The sequence below is a fragment of the Apodemus sylvaticus genome, chromosome 23 (assembly GCF_947179515.1).
Source record: "Apodemus sylvaticus chromosome 23, mApoSyl1.1, whole genome shotgun sequence".
Lineage (NCBI taxonomy): Eukaryota > Metazoa > Chordata > Mammalia > Rodentia > Muridae > Apodemus > Apodemus sylvaticus.
In genome coordinates, this window is record NC_067494.1 from 48,916,078 (window position 1) to 48,936,998 (window position 20,921).

Below are 20,921 nucleotides of genomic sequence, written 5' to 3' on the forward strand. Positions count from 1 at the left end.
GATGTGAGGTAGGGTTTAAAGGCAAAGAGATGCCCAGTGTGAGGCAGGGTTTAAGGGTAAAGAGATGCCCAGTGTGAGGCAGGGTTTAATGGTAAAGAGATGCCCAGTGTGAGGCAGGGTTTAATGGTAAAGAGATGCCCAGTGTGAGGCAGGGTTTAAGGGTAAAGAGATGCCCAGTGTGAGGCAGGGTTTAATGGTAAAGAGATGCCCAGTGTGAGGCAGGGTTTAATGGTAAAGAGATGCCCAGTGTGAGGCAGGGTTTAATGGTAAAGAGATGTCCAGTGTGAGGCAGGGTTTAAGGGTAAAGAGATGCCCAGTGTGAGGCAGGGTTTAAGGGTAAAGAGATGCCCAGTGTGAGGCAGGGTTTAAGGGTAAAGAGATGCCCAGTGTGAGGCAGGGTTTAAGGGTAAAGAGATGCCCAGATGTGAGGCAGGGTTTAAGGGTAAAGAGATGCCCAGTGTGAGGCAGGGTTTAAGGGTAAAGAGATGCCCAGTGTGAGGCAGGGTTTAAGGGTAAAGAGATGCCCAGTGTGAGGCAGGGTTTAAGGGTAAAGAGATGCCCAGTGTGAGGCAGGGTTTAAGGGTAAAGAGATGCCCAGTGTGAGGCAGGGTTTAATGGTAAAGAGATGCCCAGTGTGAGGCAGGGTTTAATGGTAAAGAGATGCCCAGTGTGAGGCAGGGTTTAAGGGTAAAGAGATGCCCAGTGTGAGGCAGGGTTTAATGGTAAAGAGATGCCCAGTGTGAGGCAGGGTTTAATGGTAAAGAGATGCCCAGTGTGAGGCAGGGTTTAAGGGTAAAGAGATGCCCAGTGTGAGGCAGGGTTTAAGGGAAAAGAGATGCCAAGTGTGAGGCAGGGTTTAAGGGTAAAGAGATGCCCAGTGTGAGGCAGGGTTTAAGGGTAAAGAGATGTCCAGTGTGACGCAGGGTTTAAGGGTAAAGAGATGCCCAGTGTGAGGCAGGGTTTAAGGGTAAAGAGATGTCCAGTGTGACGCAGGGTTTAAGGGTAAAGAGATGCCCAGTGTGAGGCAGGGTTTAAGGGTAAAGAGATGCCCAGTGTGAGGCAGGATTTAATGGTAAAGAGATGCCCAGTGTGAGGCAGGGTTTAAGGGTAAAGAGATGCCCAGTGTGAGGCAGGGTTTAAGGGAAAAGAGATGCCCAGTGTGAGGCAGGGTTTAAGGGTAAAGAGATGCCGAGTGTGAGGCAGGGTTTAAGGGTAAAGAGATGTCCAGTGTGACGCAGGGTTTAAGGGTAAAGAGATGCCCAGTGTGAGGCAGGGTTTAAGGGTAAAGAGATGCCCAGTGTGAGGCAGGGTTTAATGGTAAAGAGATGCCCAGTGTGAGGCAGGGTTTAAGGGTAAAGAGATGCCCAGTGTGAGACAGGGTTTAAGGGAAAAGAGATGCCCAGTGTGAGGCAGGGTTTAAGGGTAAAGAGATGCCCAGTGTGAGGCAGGGTTTAAGGGTAAAGAGATGCCCAGTGTGAGGCACGGTTTAAAGGTAAAGAGATGCCCAGTGTGAGGCAGGGTTTAAAGGTAAAGAGATGCCCAGTGTGAGGCAGGGTTTAAAGGCAAAGAGATGCCCAGTGTGAGGCAGGGTTTAAGGGCAAAGAGATGCCCAGTGTGAGGCAGGGTTTAAGGGTAAAGAGATGCCCAGTGTGAGGCAGGGTTTAAGCGTAAAGAGATGCCCAGTGTGAGGCAGGGTTTAAGGGTAAAGAGATGCCCAGTGTGAGGCAGGGTTTAAGGGTAAAGAGATGTCCAGTGTGACGCAGGGTTTAAAGGCAAAGAGATGCCCAGTGTGAGGCAGGGTTTAATGGTAAAGAGATGCCCAGTGTGAGGCAGGGTTTAATGGTAAAGAGATGCCCAGTGTGAGGCAGGGTTTAAGGGTAAAGAGATGCCCAGTGTGAGGCAGGGTTTAATGGTAAAGAGATGCCCAGTGTGAGGCAGGGTTTAAGGGTAAAGAGATGCCCAGTGTGAGGCAGGGTTTAATGGTAAAGAGATGTCCAGTGTGAGGCAGGGTTTAATGGTAAAGAGATGCCCAGTGTGAGGCAGGGTTTAAGGGTAAAGAGATGCCCAGTGTGAGGCAGGGTTTAAGGGTAAAGAGATGCCCAGTGTGAGGCAGGGTTTAAGGGTAAAGAGATGCCCAGATGTGAGGCAGGGTTTAAAGGCAAAGAGATGCCCAGTGTGAGGCAGGGTTTAATGGTAAAGAGATGCCCAGTGTGAGGCAGGGTTTAAGGGTAAAGAGATGCCCAGTGTGAGGCAGGGTTTAATGGTAAAGAGATGCCCAGTGTGAGGCAGGGTTTAATGGTAAAGAGATGCCCAGTGTGAGGCAGGGTTTAAGGGAAAAGAGATGCCCAGTGTGAGGCAGGGTTTAAGGGTAAAGAGATGCCCAGTGTGAGGCAGGGTTTAAGGGTAAAGAGATGCCCAGTGTGAGGCAGGGTTTAAGGGAAAAGAGATGCCCAGTGTGAGGCAGGGTTTAAGGGTAAAGAGATGCCCAGTGTGAGGCAGGGTTTAAGGGTAAAGAGATGTCCAGTGTGACGCAGGGTTTAAGGGTAAAGAGATGCCCAGTGTGAGGCAGGGTTTAAGGGTAAAGAGATGCCCAGTGTGAGGCAGGGTTTAATGGTAAAGAGATGCCCAGTGTGAGGCAGGGTTTAAGGGTAAAGAAATGGCCAGTGTGAGGCAGGGTTTAAGGGAAAAGAGATGCCCAGTGTGAGGCAGGGTTTAAGGGTAAAGAGATGCCCAGTGTGACGCAGGGTTTAAGGGTAAAGAGATGCCCAGTGTGAGGCAGGGTTTAAGGGTAAAGAGATGCCCAGTGTGAGGCAGGGTTTAAAGGTAAAGAGATGCCCAGTGTGAGGCAGGTTTTAAAGGTAAAGAGATGCCCAGTGTGAGGCAGGGTTTAAAGGCAAAGAGATGCCCAGTGTGAGGCAGGGTTTAAGGGCAAAGAGATGCCCAGTGTGAGGCAGGGTTTAATGGTAAAGAGATGCCCAGTGTGAGGCAGGGTTTAAGGGTAAAGAGATGCCCAGTGTGAGGCAGGGTTTAAGGGTAAAGAGATGCCCAGTGTGAGGCAGGGTTTAAGGGTAAAGAGATGCCCAGTGTGAGGCAGGGTTTAAAGGCAAAGAGATGCCCAGTGTGAGGCAGGGTTTAAGGGTAAAGAGATGCCCAGTGTGAGGCAGGGTTTAATGGTAAAGAGATGCCCAGTGTGAGGCAGGGTTTAATGGTAAAGAGATGCCCAGTGTGAGGCAGGGTTTAAGGGTAAAGAGATGCCCAGTGTGAGGCAGGGTTTAATGGTAAAGAGATGCCCAGTGTGAGGCAGGGTTTAATGGTAAAGAGATGCCCAGTGTGAGGCAGGGTTTAAGGGTAAAGAGATGCCCAGTGTGAGGCAGGGTTTAAGGGTAAAGAGATGCCCAGATGTGAGGTAGGGTTTAAAGGCAAAGAGATGCCCAGTGTGAGGCAGGGTTTAAGGGTAAAGAGATGCCCAGTGTGAGGCAGGGTTTAATGGTAAAGAGATGCCCAGTGTGAGGCAGGGTTTAATGGTAAAGAGATGCCCAGTGTGAGGCAGGGTTTAAGGGTAAAGAGATGCCCAGTGTGAGGCAGGGTTTAATGGTAAAGAGATGCCCAGTGTGAGGCAGGGTTTAAGGGTAAAGAGATGCCCAGATGTGAGGCAGGGTTTAAAGGCAAAGAGATGCCCAGTGTGAGGCAGGGTTTAATGGTAAAGAGATGCCCAGTGTGAGGCAGGGTTTAAGGGTAAAGAGATGCCCAGTGTGAGGCAGGGTTTAAGGGTAAAGAGATGCCCAGTGTGAGGCAGGGTTTAAGGGTAAAGAGATGCCCAGTGTGAGGCAGGGTTTAATGGTAAAGAGATGCCCAGTGTGAGGCAGGGTTTAATGGTAAAGAGATGCCCAGTGTGAGGCAGGGTTTAAGGGTAAAGAGATGCCCAGTGTGAGGCAGGGTTTAAGGGAAAAGAGATGCCCAGTGTGAGGCAGGGTTTAAGGGTAAAGAGATGCCCAGTGTGAGGCAGGGTTTAAGGGTAAAGAGATGCCCAGTGTGAGGCAGGGTTTAAAGGTAAAGAGATGCCCAGTGTGAGGCAGGGTTTAAAGGTAAAGAGATGCCCAGTGTGAGGCAGGGTTTAAAGGCAAAGAGATGCCCAGTGTGAGGCAGGGTTTAAGGGCAAAGAGATGCCCAGTGTGAGGCAGGGTTTAAGGGTAAAGAGATGCCCAGTGTGAGGCAGGGTTTAAGCGTAAAGAGATGCCCAGTGTGAGGCAGGGTTTAAGGGTAAAGAGATGCCCAGTGTGAGGCAGGGTTTAAGGGTAAAGAGATGTCCAGTGTGACGCAGGGTTTAAAGGCAAAGAGATGCCCAGTGTGAGGCAGGGTTTAATGGTAAAGAGATGCCCAGTGTGAGGCAGGGTTTAATGGTAAAGAGATGCCCAGTGTGAGGCAGGGTTTAAGGGTAAAGAGATGCCCAGTGTGAGGCAGGGTTTAATGGTAAAGAGATGCCCAGTGTGAGGCAGGGTTTAAGGGTAAAGAGATGCCCAGTGTGAGGCAGGGTTTAATGGTAAAGAGATGTCCAGTGTGAGGCAGGGTTTAATGGTAAAGAGATGCCCAGTGTGAGGCAGGGTTTAAGGGTAAAGAGATGCCCAGTGTGAGGCAGGGTTTAAGGGTAAAGAGATGCCCAGTGTGAGGCAGGGTTTAAGGGTAAAGAGATGCCCAGATGTGAGGCAGGGTTTAAAGGCAAAGAGATGCCCAGTGTGAGGCAGGGTTTAATGGTAAAGAGATGCCCAGTGTGAGGCAGGGTTTAAGGGTAAAGAGATGCCCAGTGTGAGGCAGGGTTTAATGGTAAAGAGATGCCCAGTGTGAGGCAGGGTTTAATGGTAAAGAGATGCCCAGTGTGAGGCAGGGTTTAAGGGAAAAGAGATGCCCAGTGTGAGGCAGGGTTTAAGGGTAAAGAGATGCCCAGTGTGAGGCAGGGTTTAAGGGTAAAGAGATGCCCAGTGTGAGGCAGGGTTTAAGGGAAAAGAGATGCCCAGTGTGAGGCAGGGTTTAAGGGTAAAGAGATGCCCAGTGTGAGGCAGGGTTTAAGGGTAAAGAGATGTCCAGTGTGACGCAGGGTTTAAGGGTAAAGAGATGCCCAGTGTGAGGCAGGGTTTAAGGGTAAAGAGATGCCCAGTGTGAGGCAGGGTTTAATGGTAAAGAGATGCCCAGTGTGAGGCAGGGTTTAAGGGTAAAGAAATGGCCAGTGTGAGGCAGGGTTTAAGGGAAAAGAGATGCCCAGTGTGAGGCAGGGTTTAAGGGTAAAGAGATGCCCAGTGTGACGCAGGGTTTAAGGGTAAAGAGATGCCCAGTGTGAGGCAGGGTTTAAGGGTAAAGAGATGCCCAGTGTGAGGCAGGGTTTAAAGGTAAAGAGATGCCCAGTGTGAGGCAGGTTTTAAAGGTAAAGAGATGCCCAGTGTGAGGCAGGGTTTAAAGGCAAAGAGATGCCCAGTGTGAGGCAGGGTTTAAGGGCAAAGAGATGCCCAGTGTGAGGCAGGGTTTAATGGTAAAGAGATGCCCAGTGTGAGGCAGGGTTTAAGGGTAAAGAGATGCCCAGTGTGAGGCAGGGTTTAAGGGTAAAGAGATGCCCAGTGTGAGGCAGGGTTTAAGGGTAAAGAGATGCCCAGTGTGAGGCAGGGTTTAAAGGCAAAGAGATGCCCAGTGTGAGGCAGGGTTTAAGGGTAAAGAGATGCCCAGTGTGAGGCAGGGTTTAATGGTAAAGAGATGCCCAGTGTGAGGCAGGGTTTAATGGTAAAGAGATGCCCAGTGTGAGGCAGGGTTTAAGGGTAAAGAGATGCCCAGTGTGAGGCAGGGTTTAATGGTAAAGAGATGCCCAGTGTGAGGCAGGGTTTAATGGTAAAGAGATGCCCAGTGTGAGGCAGGGTTTAAGGGTAAAGAGATGCCCAGTGTGAGGCAGGGTTTAAGGGTAAAGAGATGCCCAGATGTGAGGTAGGGTTTAAAGGCAAAGAGATGCCCAGTGTGAGGCAGGGTTTAAGGGTAAAGAGATGCCCAGTGTGAGGCAGGGTTTAATGGTAAAGAGATGCCCAGTGTGAGGCAGGGTTTAATGGTAAAGAGATGCCCAGTGTGAGGCAGGGTTTAAGGGTAAAGAGATGCCCAGTGTGAGGCAGGGTTTAATGGTAAAGAGATGCCCAGTGTGAGGCAGGGTTTAAGGGTAAAGAGATGCCCAGTGTGAGGCAGGGTTTAAGGGTAAAGAGATGTCCAGTGTGAGGCAGGGTTTAATGGTAAAGAGATGCCCAGTGTGAGGCAGGGTTTAAGGGTAAAGAGATGCCCAGTGTGAGGCAGGGTTTAAGGGTAAAGAGATGCCCAGTGTGAGGCAGGGTTTAAGGGTAAAGAGATGCCCAGATGTGAGGCAGGGTTTAAAGGCAAAGAGATGCCCAGTGTGAGGCAGGGTTTAATGGTAAAGAGATGCCCAGTGTGAGGCAGGGTTTAAGGGTAAAGAGATGCCCAGTGTGAGGCAGGGTTTAAGGGTAAAGAGATGCCCAGTGTGAGGCAGGGTTTAAGGGTAAAGAGATGCCCAGTGTGAGGCAGGGTTTAATGGTAAAGAGATGCCCAGTGTGAGGCAGGGTTTAATGGTAAAGAGATGCCCAGTGTGAGGCAGGGTTTAAGGGTAAAGAGATGCCCAGTGTGAGGCAGGGTTTAATGGTAAAGAGATGCCCAGTGTGAGGCAGGGTTTAAGGGTAAAGAGATGCCCAGTGTGAGGCAGGGTTTAAGGGTAAAGAGATGCCCAGTGTGAGGCAGGGTTTAAGGGAAAAGAGATGCCCAGTGTGAGGCAGGGTTTAAGGGTAAAGAGATGCCCAGTGTGAGGCAGGGTTTAAGGGAAAAGAGATGCCCAGTGTGAGGCAGGGTTTAAGGGTAAAGAGATGTCCAGTGTGACGCAGGGTTTAAGGGTAAAGAGATGCCCAGTGTGAGGCAGGGTTTAAGGGTAAAGAGATGCCCAGTGTGAGGCAGGGTTTAAGGGAAAAGAGATGCCCAGTGTGAGGCAGGGTTTAAGGGAAAAGAGATGCCCAGTGTGAGGCAGGGTTTAAGGGTAAAGCTCATGGGGCTCGCTGAGGTCGGAGCCTGAACAACCGAAGGACTGAGCCCTGGAGAGCCCACACAGAAAGACAGGGGAGCGGGAGCTGTGGGCCAGAAACCTAGGTACCTGCTATCTACAATGCTTTTAGACATGACAAGAAATTTCTAGCAGAAAGATTTAGTCAGGAGGCTAAATTAGAAGAAGGCCCAGTAAGAAAGAAAAGAGTGCGCACGTGAGTGGCTGAGAAAAACCACAACCGAAACAAGCAGACCCAGAAGTGCTGCGAACAGACCTACCCGCAGTGTGCCCAGGAACCAAATACAACTAGGCTCCAACTCCTGTGGGGACAGGAAGCCACGCTAAGAACTGAGAGCTCTCAGGAGCTACTGTCCCTTCAAACCCAAACTTCAAATTCATTATTGCCCCAGCATCTTCAGCATAGTAAATCAGACATGGAAACGATTCATGTACTGTGACAGGCACCAAGTGGGCACTGGCACGATGACTCAGACAGAACCTTCCACCCGGGCCAGTCATCATCTACATCCACGTGAGGAACCAGAAACGTGGTAGCCATGAGTGTGGGAAAACAAACACCTCAGAGAGCACCTTATGACACAGACAGTTTGGGTCTACAGCCCCAGCAGGGCAGCTCCTTCCAACACTGTGACCGCCATTTTGTCAAAACCTATTTTTAATGGTGGTTCTTAAACACTTTAACCTCTCTTTTAACCCACCACCCACCAGAGGTAGTGGAAAAGAAGGGATCCAGGGGAAGTGGACCTGTTAGAAAGGCTCTCTGGAGCAACCCCCGTCTGGGCTGTCTGGATATCGGCAGTTCATCTCACAGGTCAGCAGTGACCGTTCAATTCACTTGAAAACACTTCATAGATATATCAGCAGTCCAGCTCGGTAGAGTCAGGATAGCAACCACGAATCAGCAGCAGCAGAGACAGCCAGGCCTCAGCCTCAGCTCAAGTCAACAGGAGGGACCAGGGCCAGAAGGAACGCCAGGCAAAGCTCCCAGCTGCGCCTCTCTCAGCGAGGAAGGGCAGCAAAGAGGAGCCATCAACAAGCCTTGCACAGCTCGCTCTGTAAGCAAAGCCTAGCTCAGCCTCCATCGCTGTCCTCCTAGCCTCACATGTCCTCCAGGGGTCTCGGCACAGGAGTCTGTCTGGGTGGACATCGCTCTGCCAATCAGCCTGAGTCCGCAGAAGCAGCAGAACTGCAGTGCACCACTAGAAGCCCTTCGGTGCATTTCTCTCTATGGAGCCCCAACAAATGCAGCTCAACTGTGCATATAAGGGAACCAATACATAAGCTGTTAGCGAAGAACCCTCTATCACGTGTCCTTTCACGTGCTTGCTTCAGCAGAACGTCCTTCCGCCTGTGTCTGCTTCAGTCAAACATCCCTTCACGAGTCTGCCTTAGCCTTTCACCTGTGTCCACTTCAGGAAAACACTCCTTCACCTGTTTGCCCCAGGGAAACACCATCTGACACACTGACTTCCCAAAGAACCCTTCAGTTTCCACTTTACCACACAGAGGACCTACAGCTTCAGGAGTGCAGCTCTTTCTAACACAGGACTATCTATATACAGCCTCGGGAGGATAGAGAGGGCTGTCTACCTATAACTCTAAGTCTATATGTAAAGAAGAGTTTACTTGGGGCTCACCATTCCAGAGAGAGCCCAGCACCATCATGGTAGAGAACATACCAGCCAGCAGTCAAGCAGGAAAAATACGGAAGGCAACTGAGATCTCATGTTGCAATCCAGAAACAAGAGCAGAGTGAGTATATGCAAGTGGTTCTTTTAAAACCTCACAGCCCAACTCTAGTGACACACCTCCCTTAATAAGACCACATTTCCTAATTCACCCCAAACAGTTCTACCACATAGGACCAAGTACTCAGACATATGAGCCTATAGGGTTGCTTCTCATTTAAACCACCATAGTACAGGTCCTTCTAACTCAGAAGTGTCTACCTATACTTTAGGAACACAGCCCCTTATAACAGAGGGCTGACTGGCCACAGCGTCAGAGATGTAGTTCTTTTTAATGTATACAATAGCAATGGCCTGTCTTCTGATAGCTGGTGTACCTGTCAAAGCAAAGACAGAGCCTCCCAGCTGTCCCTGGGCTTCGGGTCTGCGTGGTTCACTGATGCGGAGACAGGTTAAACACCATCCATCCGCCTGTCCACTTGTCACCCGTGCACTCCTGCTGCTGCTCTTCCAACCCTCGTCTACCTTTTCACCTTGCAGCTAAGCTCAACTCTCTCATCCCCTTTACCCCTAACTCTGCAGAGGCCTCAGCAGCAGCTTCTCCCTACCACTAGCGTGGCTGCCTTAGCTTCTCAATACATGCTCTGCTCACACTTCTATTGGCCCATTTCTAAAACCTCTTTAACTTGTGTTCATTCTGTAACTCGGATGGATGGATGGATAGATTGACTTACTGTGTGCTATGTGCTATGAAAGTTAATATTAGTAGTAAAACTGAAATTAAAAAAATACTGTATTCATCTCAGTTAGATTACAAGGTAGAATAAATTGGTTGAGTTGGTTGCGACTGAAACCGCCACACCTTGATAATTATTATTCAAAAGAATTGTTAAATTGTAAAAAGAGGCAAATCTGTCCGGCTGTGTTTCTGGCACACTCCACTCACCACACCAGTGAGGCACACACTGGTAGAATTCTGTGGTCACTTGGTGCCATTCAGCATCACCCTAGAAATGTACATCTGGGGTGTGGCCCTGCCTGTGCCATCAGCCTCAACTGGGAGAGCTCTCATAACACGTACTCTGTTTCTACCAGCCAGACCCTTCACACCCAGACACTCTCTGCAGACATCCAGGCCCAAGCTGAGACTCTTGACTTCAGCTCCAGTTACCTTTCTGCAGAAGTCAACAAACTTTTTCCTTATCTACACTCCCAGGTCTTACTATTCACCTGTGTGGGGGAAAATACGTTTTCTACTTAGTCTGAGTGGGAAACTTCCCTGCAGATAACAAGCTTTGCTCCTTCCTTGTTGTTTGCAACATGAAACACAACCCCCGGGGTACCTACGCGTGAGCTAAGACACTCCAAACTGTCCACAGATCCTCGGGAGTCTGCAATATTGATATTTAAAATAGGAAAATACGGAAGAAAACGCCAACACGAGTCTGCATCAGCAACGGTCAGTGGGGCTAATGACAAGGTACACTAGACCTGCAGCACTGAGGGACAGTCTCACTCCATGACCGTCACAAGTGTGTTTATACATGAGTCACTCCCTCGCGGGGCTAGGATTAAACCCACTGTCTTCTCCATAGCAGGTTTCTTAGTTAGGGTTTCTACTGAAATGATCAAATGTGATAGCCAAAAGCGACGTGGGGAGGAAATGTTTATTTCATCTTACAGCTTGTAGTTTATCATCCAGGAATCAGGGCCTGAACTCAGTGCTGCAGACTGTATGAAGGCTCACCGACTTGCTCTTCACGACTTGCTCAGTTTGCTTGCTTATATACCCCAGAACCACCTGGCCAGGAAGGGACCGCCCACCATGGTCTGGGCCCTTTTAGATTAATTATCCATCAAGAAAATGTTCTATATGTTTGCCTAGAGGACAATCTTATGGAGTCTTTTTTATCAATTAAAGTCCCTTTTCTCAGATGACCCTAGCCTCTGTGAAGCTGAAAATTAACTAAGACATCAGGCAGACAGTGTACCTGCCAGTATACATACAATAGGCATGTCCTCACTAAGACATCAGGCAGACAGTGTACCTGCCAGTATACCTACAATAGGCATGTCCTCACTAAGACATCAGGCAGATACTGTACCTGCCAGTATACCTACAATAGGCATGTCCTCACTAAGACATCAGGCAGATACTGTACCTGCCAGTATACATACAATAGGCATGTCCTTACTAAGACATCAGGCAGATACTGTACCTGCCAGTATACATACAATAGGCATGTCCTCAGCATCTCTCCATTTAGAACATTGTTAAACTGTATCTGTTTACCTTTAAGTGTCTTCTCTCTGCATTCGACCATGTTCCACATTATAATATAGTCCTCCGATGCAGAGCAGAGTAGGAGTGGATCTATTTGATTTCCAAAAGCCACAGCAGTAATCAATTGATGGTGTCCTTGCAGGGTGAGAAGCTTAAAAAACAAATAGGTTACTTATAACATCAAAAAATATAGAAGAACAATATAATTTCAAACCTAAAGTTTTCAAATGTATTTATTAGATGTGTTGACTTTTAATTAATTCATTATATTCATTAATTCATTATAATCCCTGAACACACTGCTTGCTTATTCTCTCAAGTGATCTCATCACTACACAATGAGGCACATTGTCACAAGCAGGTACATTGTTACAATGAGGCACACTGATACAATGTTACAATGAAGCACACTGACACAATGTTACAATGAGGCACACTGATACAATGTTACAATGAGGCACACTGACACAATGAGGCACACTGACACAATGAGGCAGGGTACCCACCCTTTTCTACCTTACTATTTACTAAACAGATTTGTACCCAGTACTCAATGGATGAGAAGGCATGCTGGTTATGCTGACAGCTAAGGGAGGAGCTGGAAGAGGATGAACACATTTGGACCATTACACAGCAGGGGAGATGGAAGCTCTGCTGGCTCTAACAATAAGTAAGCAAAGGTAGAGGGTGTGTGGCCTGAAGCTGCTGCTCACAGTATATAAGGAGACCAGAGAGCAAACGTACCAAGAAACTGGAAACCAGTAGTTAAGTCCAAGCAGGAAGATACTGGGATGTAATTGTGTATGCTTGTGGAGGAGCGACTAGCAATGCGAACCTGTGGGCTAGAGAACCCGCAGCCCTGATGCAGATGGAGAGAGGAGATGGACAACATCCCCCTGGTCACAGGAAGAAGGGACTGCATGCAGAGGGAGAGAGGGTTAGATGCTCAGTGGTCAGGCAGGGGGCCTTTGGTTCTTTGGAAGTTCAAGTGCATACAAGTTGATATGGCCATGGGAGCTGGAGGCGCTTGTCTCTATTAATGATATTTGCCTGCTATCCACTAGGCGCTATCTAATCCCCTGTACTCCAGAGAGAAAGAAAATCTCCCTCAAGAGTGACTTTTGGATGTTTTATAAAATGCTGCTGAGAAACGGAGACATTAAAAGACCTAAGAACAAAGACACAATATAATCAAATACATCCTTTTCAATGCCATACCATGAACACCGTATAGGATAGATACAGACCATTCATTCTGTCATATTGATTGTGTTGTATAGCAAATCTGAAATCAATCTAGGGGATGTAGAAAGTGTGGATGGATGAACACAATTCTGCTAGAATTCAATCCACTAAGACTAGAGCATTGTGCTGCCAACTCTCAGCCTTAGAATAGAAGTCCAGGAAAGACCAAACCCAAGAAGCAAAGAAACACCTGCCCTTAGCACAGCAAGCTACCAGATGCAAGCATAAAGCCTAGCTTGAAGAAGAAAGTTCACCCTGAATCACGAGATTCCAGCACTGCAAACAAAAGGGGTGGTCCCTGAACATGCGCACCTGCCAAGTGAACACCTAGTGGCCAATCAGTATACAATGAGACTCCACACCCCAGCCTTCAGAAGCACGACAGGATGGAGTAACAGGACTGCTACATCCCCCAGGGCTAGCCTGAAAGGGTAAGTATAGACAAAGTGCTATCAACCAGAACTCTGATCATCAGAGAAGACACAGCTTGGCACAGTCACTTGAGGGCTTCCTGGATATTATCCACTACGTACATACATGGCCTGTAACTCAGCCATTTCTTGTGGGTGTAGCAGAAAACAGCAAATAAATAAAGCAAGCCAATTTCCACCAGCAATACAATGGATAAAACGGAGTCTGTTCAGTATACTGAAGAGTTCTCAAAAGGAAGAACAGCAAAGCTCTCCTAAATACATGTGAACAAAAGAAACTGCTACAGAAGAATGCCTCGTGTGAAATTCCATTCACATCAAGTTTAAACCTGAGGAAAATATGTCTCTGCTGCACGGGTCAAAATGGCATTGAATACAGCAAGAGAGAAGTCCTGACCTAGCCACGGTTTCCCAGGCGTGCATACCAGTCTGGGTCACTTTTCTCCTAAACAATTTATCCTTCACTACAAAGTAAGAAAGCTCAAGCTGGCATGTGAACAGAGGCTTCATTGAGAGGAGTCTTTTCTTGTTCATATTCTTGCAAAGACCTTTTAAAGGAAGTTAATGCACGACCATTTGTATTTTAAAAATAAGAATGTGACATAATGTTGTTGTTTATCAACATCGTCCTGCCACGGCTCGGAGTTGATTCCAATGAAAGCTACTGTTTATAGAATATTAGAGAAACAAATGGGCAGGGCAAGGCCTCTGCGACCCTAGACCTAACAAGAACACCGCTGCTTTGTAACCTGCCTGGTAAGAAGGGGCCTTGAGGCTCCACACGCAGAGATGGTTCCCATCTGAAGGAAAGGCACAGTGATGCATGCTGCAAGCAAGTGGAGCGTGTGCTGCAGACTTCTTCCACTCCACCACGTATCGTTCTGCAACTATATCACTCGTGGGGCCATCGGGAGAGGGCAGCTCTGGAGGCCTTTCCATTATCATCCTGAGAAGACAAAACATAAGTAAGATGAGGACCCGTGCTGCGTGTGATGCACATGGAGGTCCAGCTAATTCACCTCTGTGAGCCTGAGCATGCACACCATGCTTACCGCTCACCCCAGCTCCCCAAAGGGAAAAGGGAGCAGTGAGCACAGAACGAGCTCTTCTGGGCCGCCACGGTCCACACTTCACAGGCCTTCCTCCACCTTCCAGGTCTCCCTCGGGACTGTGAAGGTGAACGGTCCCCTCCCAGTGACCTGGCCTGAATGAAGAACCCTGCATAAGTCGAGTTGGTGAGAGACTGCAAGAGAAATGAGGAACCTCAGGGGGCAGCATTCGAGTATCTCAGTACTCTGGTGGAAGTTAGGTTACTGTGGGTTACAACATCAGTGATTTATTCCTAAGTCTCAACAAGCATTAAATGACAAAATGTTTTTATTTTATCTACTTTATTCAATAGTTTCCTGAGCATAACCACCTTAGGCACATGTGGCAGTAAGCTAGAGGAATGACTCCACTCACCCCATCCCACTGTGGGTACAGATGTACTTGAAGGCACAGCCCACCAACCTTTAGTCGTGTGGTTTCTGGTGATAATGCTGCCTGTACCTCTCTACAAACAGCTGATGGTGACCCAGTCCATCCTTTACATTTTTATCATCAGAAGGAAAAACACAGACCTTCTTACAGAAAACCAAGAACCATGGGATTAAAGGAAAATACAGAGTAGTCGAACTGTTTAAAACTAGACCCTGGATGCTCCATCAAGTGGCCATGCTTGGTGAAAACACACGCTCCTGCTCCTGAAGCATCTATCACAGAGGATCCCAATTTACACTCACTCTAGTGTAACACACTGCTGCCAGGACTATAGAGTCTGATGAGGCTGCTCTGCTTTATGGAGGAGTAATGGTGTCAAACTGCCTGCTAAGTATTTATCTGCAAGGATTAGTGTTGCTCTCAGCTTTGGTCAGAGAACCTTCCTTCTGTGTGTAAAAATAAGTGAATGCTGAATGATCATCCATCAACGGGGCATCTATATTACCTCCTCCAAGGCTCAGGGAACAGTACTGAAGGAGGAGAAGGAAGACGGTACGAGTCAGAGAAAGCTGTGAAAAGTTGTGGAACACAGTCTTCTGGGAAGGACATGGCCAATTCCCCCTTGAATCCACAGTATCTGTGATCACCTACATGAACGTGACCCTGTCAATGTTCTGACACAGGAGAGCAAAGTGGGTCATGAGTCCCCACATCTCCCTTGGGATTTATAGGTAGCTAATTGTTGCTAGGGGGGGAAAAAAAGAGACATTTTCTTCAGTGGCTAAGTAACTGGTGAGGTGCCCACCTTCCTGCAAATACTCATTGGGTCACAAAAAAATAAACAAATGATATGAAAACTAGGAGGAATAACTGGAAAGAGGAGTGGGATTAGTCGAGGTGAGAGAAGGGGCTATGATCAAAACATAACATCCATGTGTGGGAATGTCATATAAAATCATCACTGTCTGATTAATACACACAATTAAAAACATTTCCAAGGTGGAAGAGAGCTGAGCATCAGTCAGCTGTCAGCTCCCTGACCATGGCTGCAGTGTGACCTGTGACCGGCCACCACACCCTCCTGCCGTCCCCAGTACGCCCTCCATGTTCATATCACACATGCTCTACCATCCCCACCTCCCTCAATGCCTCCTCTCCCATCCCCAGGGCCCATCACTAGTTCCCATGTCTCTACAGACATCCCAAGTTCAACAAAGAAGGAAATCAAAGCTATAATCACATCAGAGGACACGCAGCGTTTGACATTCTGAACCTGGGTTACCAAATGTATTTTCCAGTTCCATTCATTGCTTTTCAAAATTCACTATTTCATTTTTCTTTACAGTTGAATAAAATTTTATTGTGCACACACTGTTTTATTAGCCATTCTTTGGTTAAGGGACATCTAGGCTGATTTCATTTGCTAGCTATTGTGAATAGAACAGCAATGAACATAGATGTTCCAATATCTCTGCAGTAAGATATAGAGTCAGTTAAATAGGTAGGTAGGTAGGTAGGTAGGTAGATAGATGGATAGATAGATAGATAGACAGATAGCAGAAGATAGACAAATGAATAGAGAGATGATAGATGATAAATACATACATGCATACTTGACAGATGATAGATACATATATACATACATACATACATGCATACATGGCAGAAGATAGATAAATGAATAGAGATGGTAGATATAGATGACAGATGATAAATACATGTATGCATATTAGATAGATAAATAGATGGCAGAAGACAGATAAATGAATAGAGAGATGATAGATATAGATAAATGATAAATATATATGCATACTTGACAGATGATAAACAGATAAGTAGGTAGGTAGTAGATAGATAGATAGATAGATAGATACATACATACATACATACATACATACATACATATACAGTGCTAAAGGCCAGGAGCCTCCCGGCCCAGAGAACATAGTGGGGGAGGCACAGAGTAGGACTCTGATGATAGCTTTGAAGTCTGAGGGTCTCAGAGCTTTCTATAATAACTTCTAAAATGTCCTAGAAACTTTCTTGCTCTTTCTGAGGGTGAAAGACTGCTGGCTTAGGTGATTAACACTTGCGGCCTAACATCAGAGGATTAAGCAATGTGGTTTTTGTTCTATCTCAGGAGGAACTTCTGGCCTCTAACTTTCAGCCTGCTAGTCAGAAGTCAGGGAGAAAAACTGGACACTTAAAGAAATAGTTGGTGTCTTAGTCGGGGCTTCTATTCCTGTACAAACATCATGACCAAGAAGCAAGTTGGGGAGGAAAGGGTTTATTCAGCTTACACTTCTGCATTGCTGTTCATCGCAAAAGGAAGTCAGGACTGGAACTCAAGCAGGTCAGGAAGCAGGAGCTGATGCAGAGGCCATGGAGAGATGTTTCTTACTGGCTTGCTTCCCCTGGCTTGCTCAGCCTGCTCTTTTATAGAACCCAGGACTACCAGCCCAGGGATGGCACCACCCACAAGGGACCCTCCCCACTTGATCACTAATTGAGAAAATGTCCCACAGCTGGATCTCATGGAGACACTTCCCCAACTGAAGCTCCTTTCTCTGTGATAACTCCAGCCTGTGTCAAGTTGACACACAAAAGTAGCCACCAGTACAGTGAGTTTATTACTAAGTTGTAAAGAGTTTTCTTTGAAAGCTAAGGGGAAAAGTGGAAAGATCCTTAGTGGGGAAAGGGAAAAATTCTTCTAGGCAGGGAAAGGTAAAAAGTGAGAGAGAGAGAGAGAGAGAGAGAGAGAGAGAGAGAGAGTTTCTCTCTTTTGTCTTCGGTACTACATACATCTTTCAGAATACATAATCACCTGTTACAAAGTTCATCACAAGTTCACACAAAATATCAAGTCATAAACTGAAATAGACGTTTACAACAGAGAATGTTTACAAGCATATCTATTAGGAGTAATTATCTAGCTAAACAGCTATCACTTGTCTTTCACAAGTTCATTGAAAGTTTAAAACCATAACTAAGTTATTAGTGAAGTTTTGTCTAGATAAGTCAATATTTTATCTTCTGCCCTAACACCTATAACAAATCCTAGTTCCCTTTTTATGACCTTTGGTTAATTGTTTTACAACCTCTTGGAATGTGCTCTGAAAGTGAGAAAGTCTGGTTGCCATCTAAGAGCAATTAACTGATGACACTTGGGAGACTGGCAGAGTCCTCATTGCAGTTTTGACTATCAGAAAGGACCTAATATAAAAGACCCACCATAAAAGAGCATAATAATCACTGTTTTAGGAATTCTTATAGGATCATCATGAAAACTTAAGTCATCTATTTGTCTACATAGTGTCACTATAAGACAGTACATCTGTAGATCTGCTCCAAAGGGGTGTGCTATTACTTATTATATGTTTAATAATAGCAGGAAAAGCATATTAATAGCAGGAATCTTTCCTAAAATTATTCCCTCACAGCCTTGCTTAACGAGTGCTCACCTGCCACAGATTATATAATAATCCAAAGCAGGCCATTTCAGGATGATCACCTGCCAGTATATTAGCTTGTCCCATTATGGCTCCTGACAACATAGATACATAGATGCATAGATAGATACACAGACACATGACAGAAGATAGATAAACAGATAGAGATGGTAGATATAGAAGATAGATGATAAATACATGTATGCATACTTGACAGATTGATAGATGGCAGAAGATAGATAGAGATGATATAGATGATAGATACATACATGCATACTTGACAGATGATAGACAGACACATACATATATATATATAAATATATATATATACATACATACATGGCAGAAGATAGATAAATGAGGAGATGATATAGAGGATAGATGATAAATACATGCATGCATACTTGACACATACATACATACATACATATACATGCATATATGCATAGATATATAGATACATATAGATGACAGGGATAGCTATATACCAGTAGTAGTATAGTTGGGGCATGCTTAGTTCTTGTTTTAATTTTTTGAGAACCTGCCAGACTGATTTCCACAGAGGCTGCACAAATCTGCACTCCACCAACAGTGATGAAGCATTCCTAATGCCCACAGCCACACTAGCATTGCCGCCATTTGGATTCTTGATGAAGGCCACTAGGAGTGGACAGAGGTAGAATCTCAAAGTAGTTTTAATCTGCATTTCTCAAGTAAGGATGTTAACTGGACTTTGGTTTTGGTTTGGTTTTTGTATTTTTTAGTGTTTATTAGATACATATAAGCTGTTAAGGTCTTTTGTGAACTGTGCTCACCTCCAGAGCCTATTATCAATTGGGTAGCTTGTTTTCTTGTTTAGTTTTTTTTGGGTTTTTAGTATATTCCACACAATAATCCTGTCAAACAAATAGCTAGCAATGACTTTTGCTGACTGCACTGTCAACATTTTTCAGAAAGTCTGTCTTATGCCCTAATATGAGGCTTATGCTGTACTAGTAGTTTCAGAGTTTCAAAGACCTCAATTTCATAGCTCAGACCACCACTGGTCTGCTGAAGAAAAAATGTCTATCAAATGGTAACACACCATTTGATAGCACCAGCCAGACTTGGCACACAGCAGGCACCCATGAATACCCATGACAGATCGACACAGGACAGACTTGACACATGGCAGGTACTTTGTGCATAGCTGTGAGGAATCTGCATGGCCACCATGCACTGGGAACCCTGAAATGTCCCTCACCTTCAGGACACCTGCCTCTTTCCTCCAGCTCAAACAATGGAAGAGTCTTTCTGTTGCTCTGTGAATTAACAGTGTGATCTAAATTAGAATATAAATTCTCTGCTTGGGGCTTGGAAGTTTCTATGTAGCTAGTGCTTTTGTTTCTTGGAGTGGTGCTGGTGTCTTCCATGGGCAGATGCTTCAACAGGACAACTCTTGTCTGACTGAAGGGGTGGATCAGTACAGTGAGGCAGAAATCTGCAATGCCCCTCACTGGCTATAGAAACAGAGACATTGCTTTGAGACACTGAAAGATGGGTCCAGACTTTAATGTTAAACAGACTCCTGGGGTTTTACCTCAGCAACAGCGTGGGTCTGGCTGTGGCTCACGCAGAGCAGCTCCTGGCACATCCACGCTTAGGGGCACAGAGGGGAGATGACAAAGCAGCCCTGCCACCCGATGAGCCCCGCTCTCCAGTGGATAACGGGGGCTGGAGGAGTCAGCCATGCTTCCTACGTTGTTGGCCTGAGCAGCCAGGACTACTATTTCTGAGACAGAACAGTGTGAGGTATCATAAATTAACTTGTAAATGTGATCATCAGATGTAAACCTTCCACTGCGGCATTCTCTGGGCTCAGAACCCAACCTTCTTGCAGGTACATGGAAAGAAAGAGGACCCACTTTCCTATCCCACAGTGTGTAAATTCAGAGGGCAGCAATTGGAGCACCTCATGTTGCTCTTACCGTCCAGGAGCTAACGATGAATTTGTCTAATACACAGAAGGAGGAAAGAAGGCATGGCAGTGGCGCTCGCCAGGGTGGTGCTCGCCAGGGTACCACGTCTCAGGTGGGGCAGCACACGCAAGCCTCTGAGGAAGATGGTGAGTGTGGGCGATTCTACAGGAAGAAACCCAACACATGTGCACACATGTGCTGATACTTGGCCGCGCTCATGCGTGTGCCATACACATAATTTGATGCAAATTGGACCAGGGAGAAAGACTGTGATGACAACTCAAGGACAGTGTCCTAGTAGGGATTCTCTAGAGCAACAGAACTGAGAACAGGTCTACATAAAAAGGGAATTTTTTAAAAGTTTAGTCTAGCTAAATCAACAATGGCTGTCAACAAACAGGAACTCCAAAAATCCAGTAGTGTTCAGTCAGTGGGGCTGGATATTTCAGATATCTTCAGTATAAGCCGGGATCCTGAGGAAGTAGGCACTTGTGCCCAGGCAGGATTCAAGTCGCCAGCCAGAGGGAGGACAATCAGAAGAGCAAAGAACTTCCTTCTGACGTGTCCCTTAAGCAGACTGCCACCACAAGGTGTGGCACGGCTTACCTGTGGGTCTTCCCACTTCGGATGGTTGAGAAAAGTTACTCACAGGTGTGTCCAGCCACTTGTGTTTTAGTAAAGTCCAAATGTGGCCAGTTGGCAACAAAAAAATAAATGTCACCGATACAGTGCTGTGTCTTCTTTTAACATATAGTATTTTAAATGTATCCCTTGAGAATTCCATATATGTAAACAAAGTATTTTGATCCTTTCTCTCTCTCTTCCAACTCCTCCTGGACTCCCGCACAAACAAATGCCCTCCCATCTTCCTGTCCTCCTCTTTTTAGTTTTTCTTTTAAAATAACCCACTGGGTCCAATTAGTACAATCAGTATATGCGCAGGTCAGGGATACTCAGTGGGGCATGAACAACCTACCAGTCGCCACACCCCAAAGCAAGATGACTCTCTACTCCTTCTCCCCGAGAAGCTATCATTTTGCCAATAGTTCCTCGGGTAGGGGTGACGTCTCATGCTGGACTTTTGACTGGCTTGATCTTGTAGAAGTCTCATACTGACAAAAATCTTAATAGTAAAAGCAGAAAGCAAACAAACAGTGCTCTGGACTCAGCATCTGAAGTAACTGAAACTGTTTCCAAACAAGAGTGAGTGTGAGCGCCCCTGGTAGGCTAACATGGCTGCCTGGTGTTAATCCACTACAGCAGAGTGCCTTGATTACCCGCCTTCAGGAGCAGC

General features: G+C 46.4%; 1 protein-coding gene across 1 annotated transcript in view; it reads right to left on the reverse strand.

Moving 5' to 3' along the window:
- The window catches only part of Wdr27 (WD repeat domain 27), a 103,326-nt gene that overhangs the window by 77,947 nt on the left and 4,458 nt on the right, over window positions 1-20,921 (reverse strand). The window contains exons 2-3 of the mRNA XM_052169276.1: window positions 13,492-13,684; window positions 11,072-11,213 (exon numbers count right to left, since the gene is read on the reverse strand). Of these exons, the coding sequence (XP_052025236.1) occupies window positions 11,072-11,213; window positions 13,492-13,683 (334 nt within the window). The 5' untranslated portion in view covers window position 13,684. The remainder of the gene's footprint in view (window positions 1-11,071; window positions 11,214-13,491; window positions 13,685-20,921) is intronic.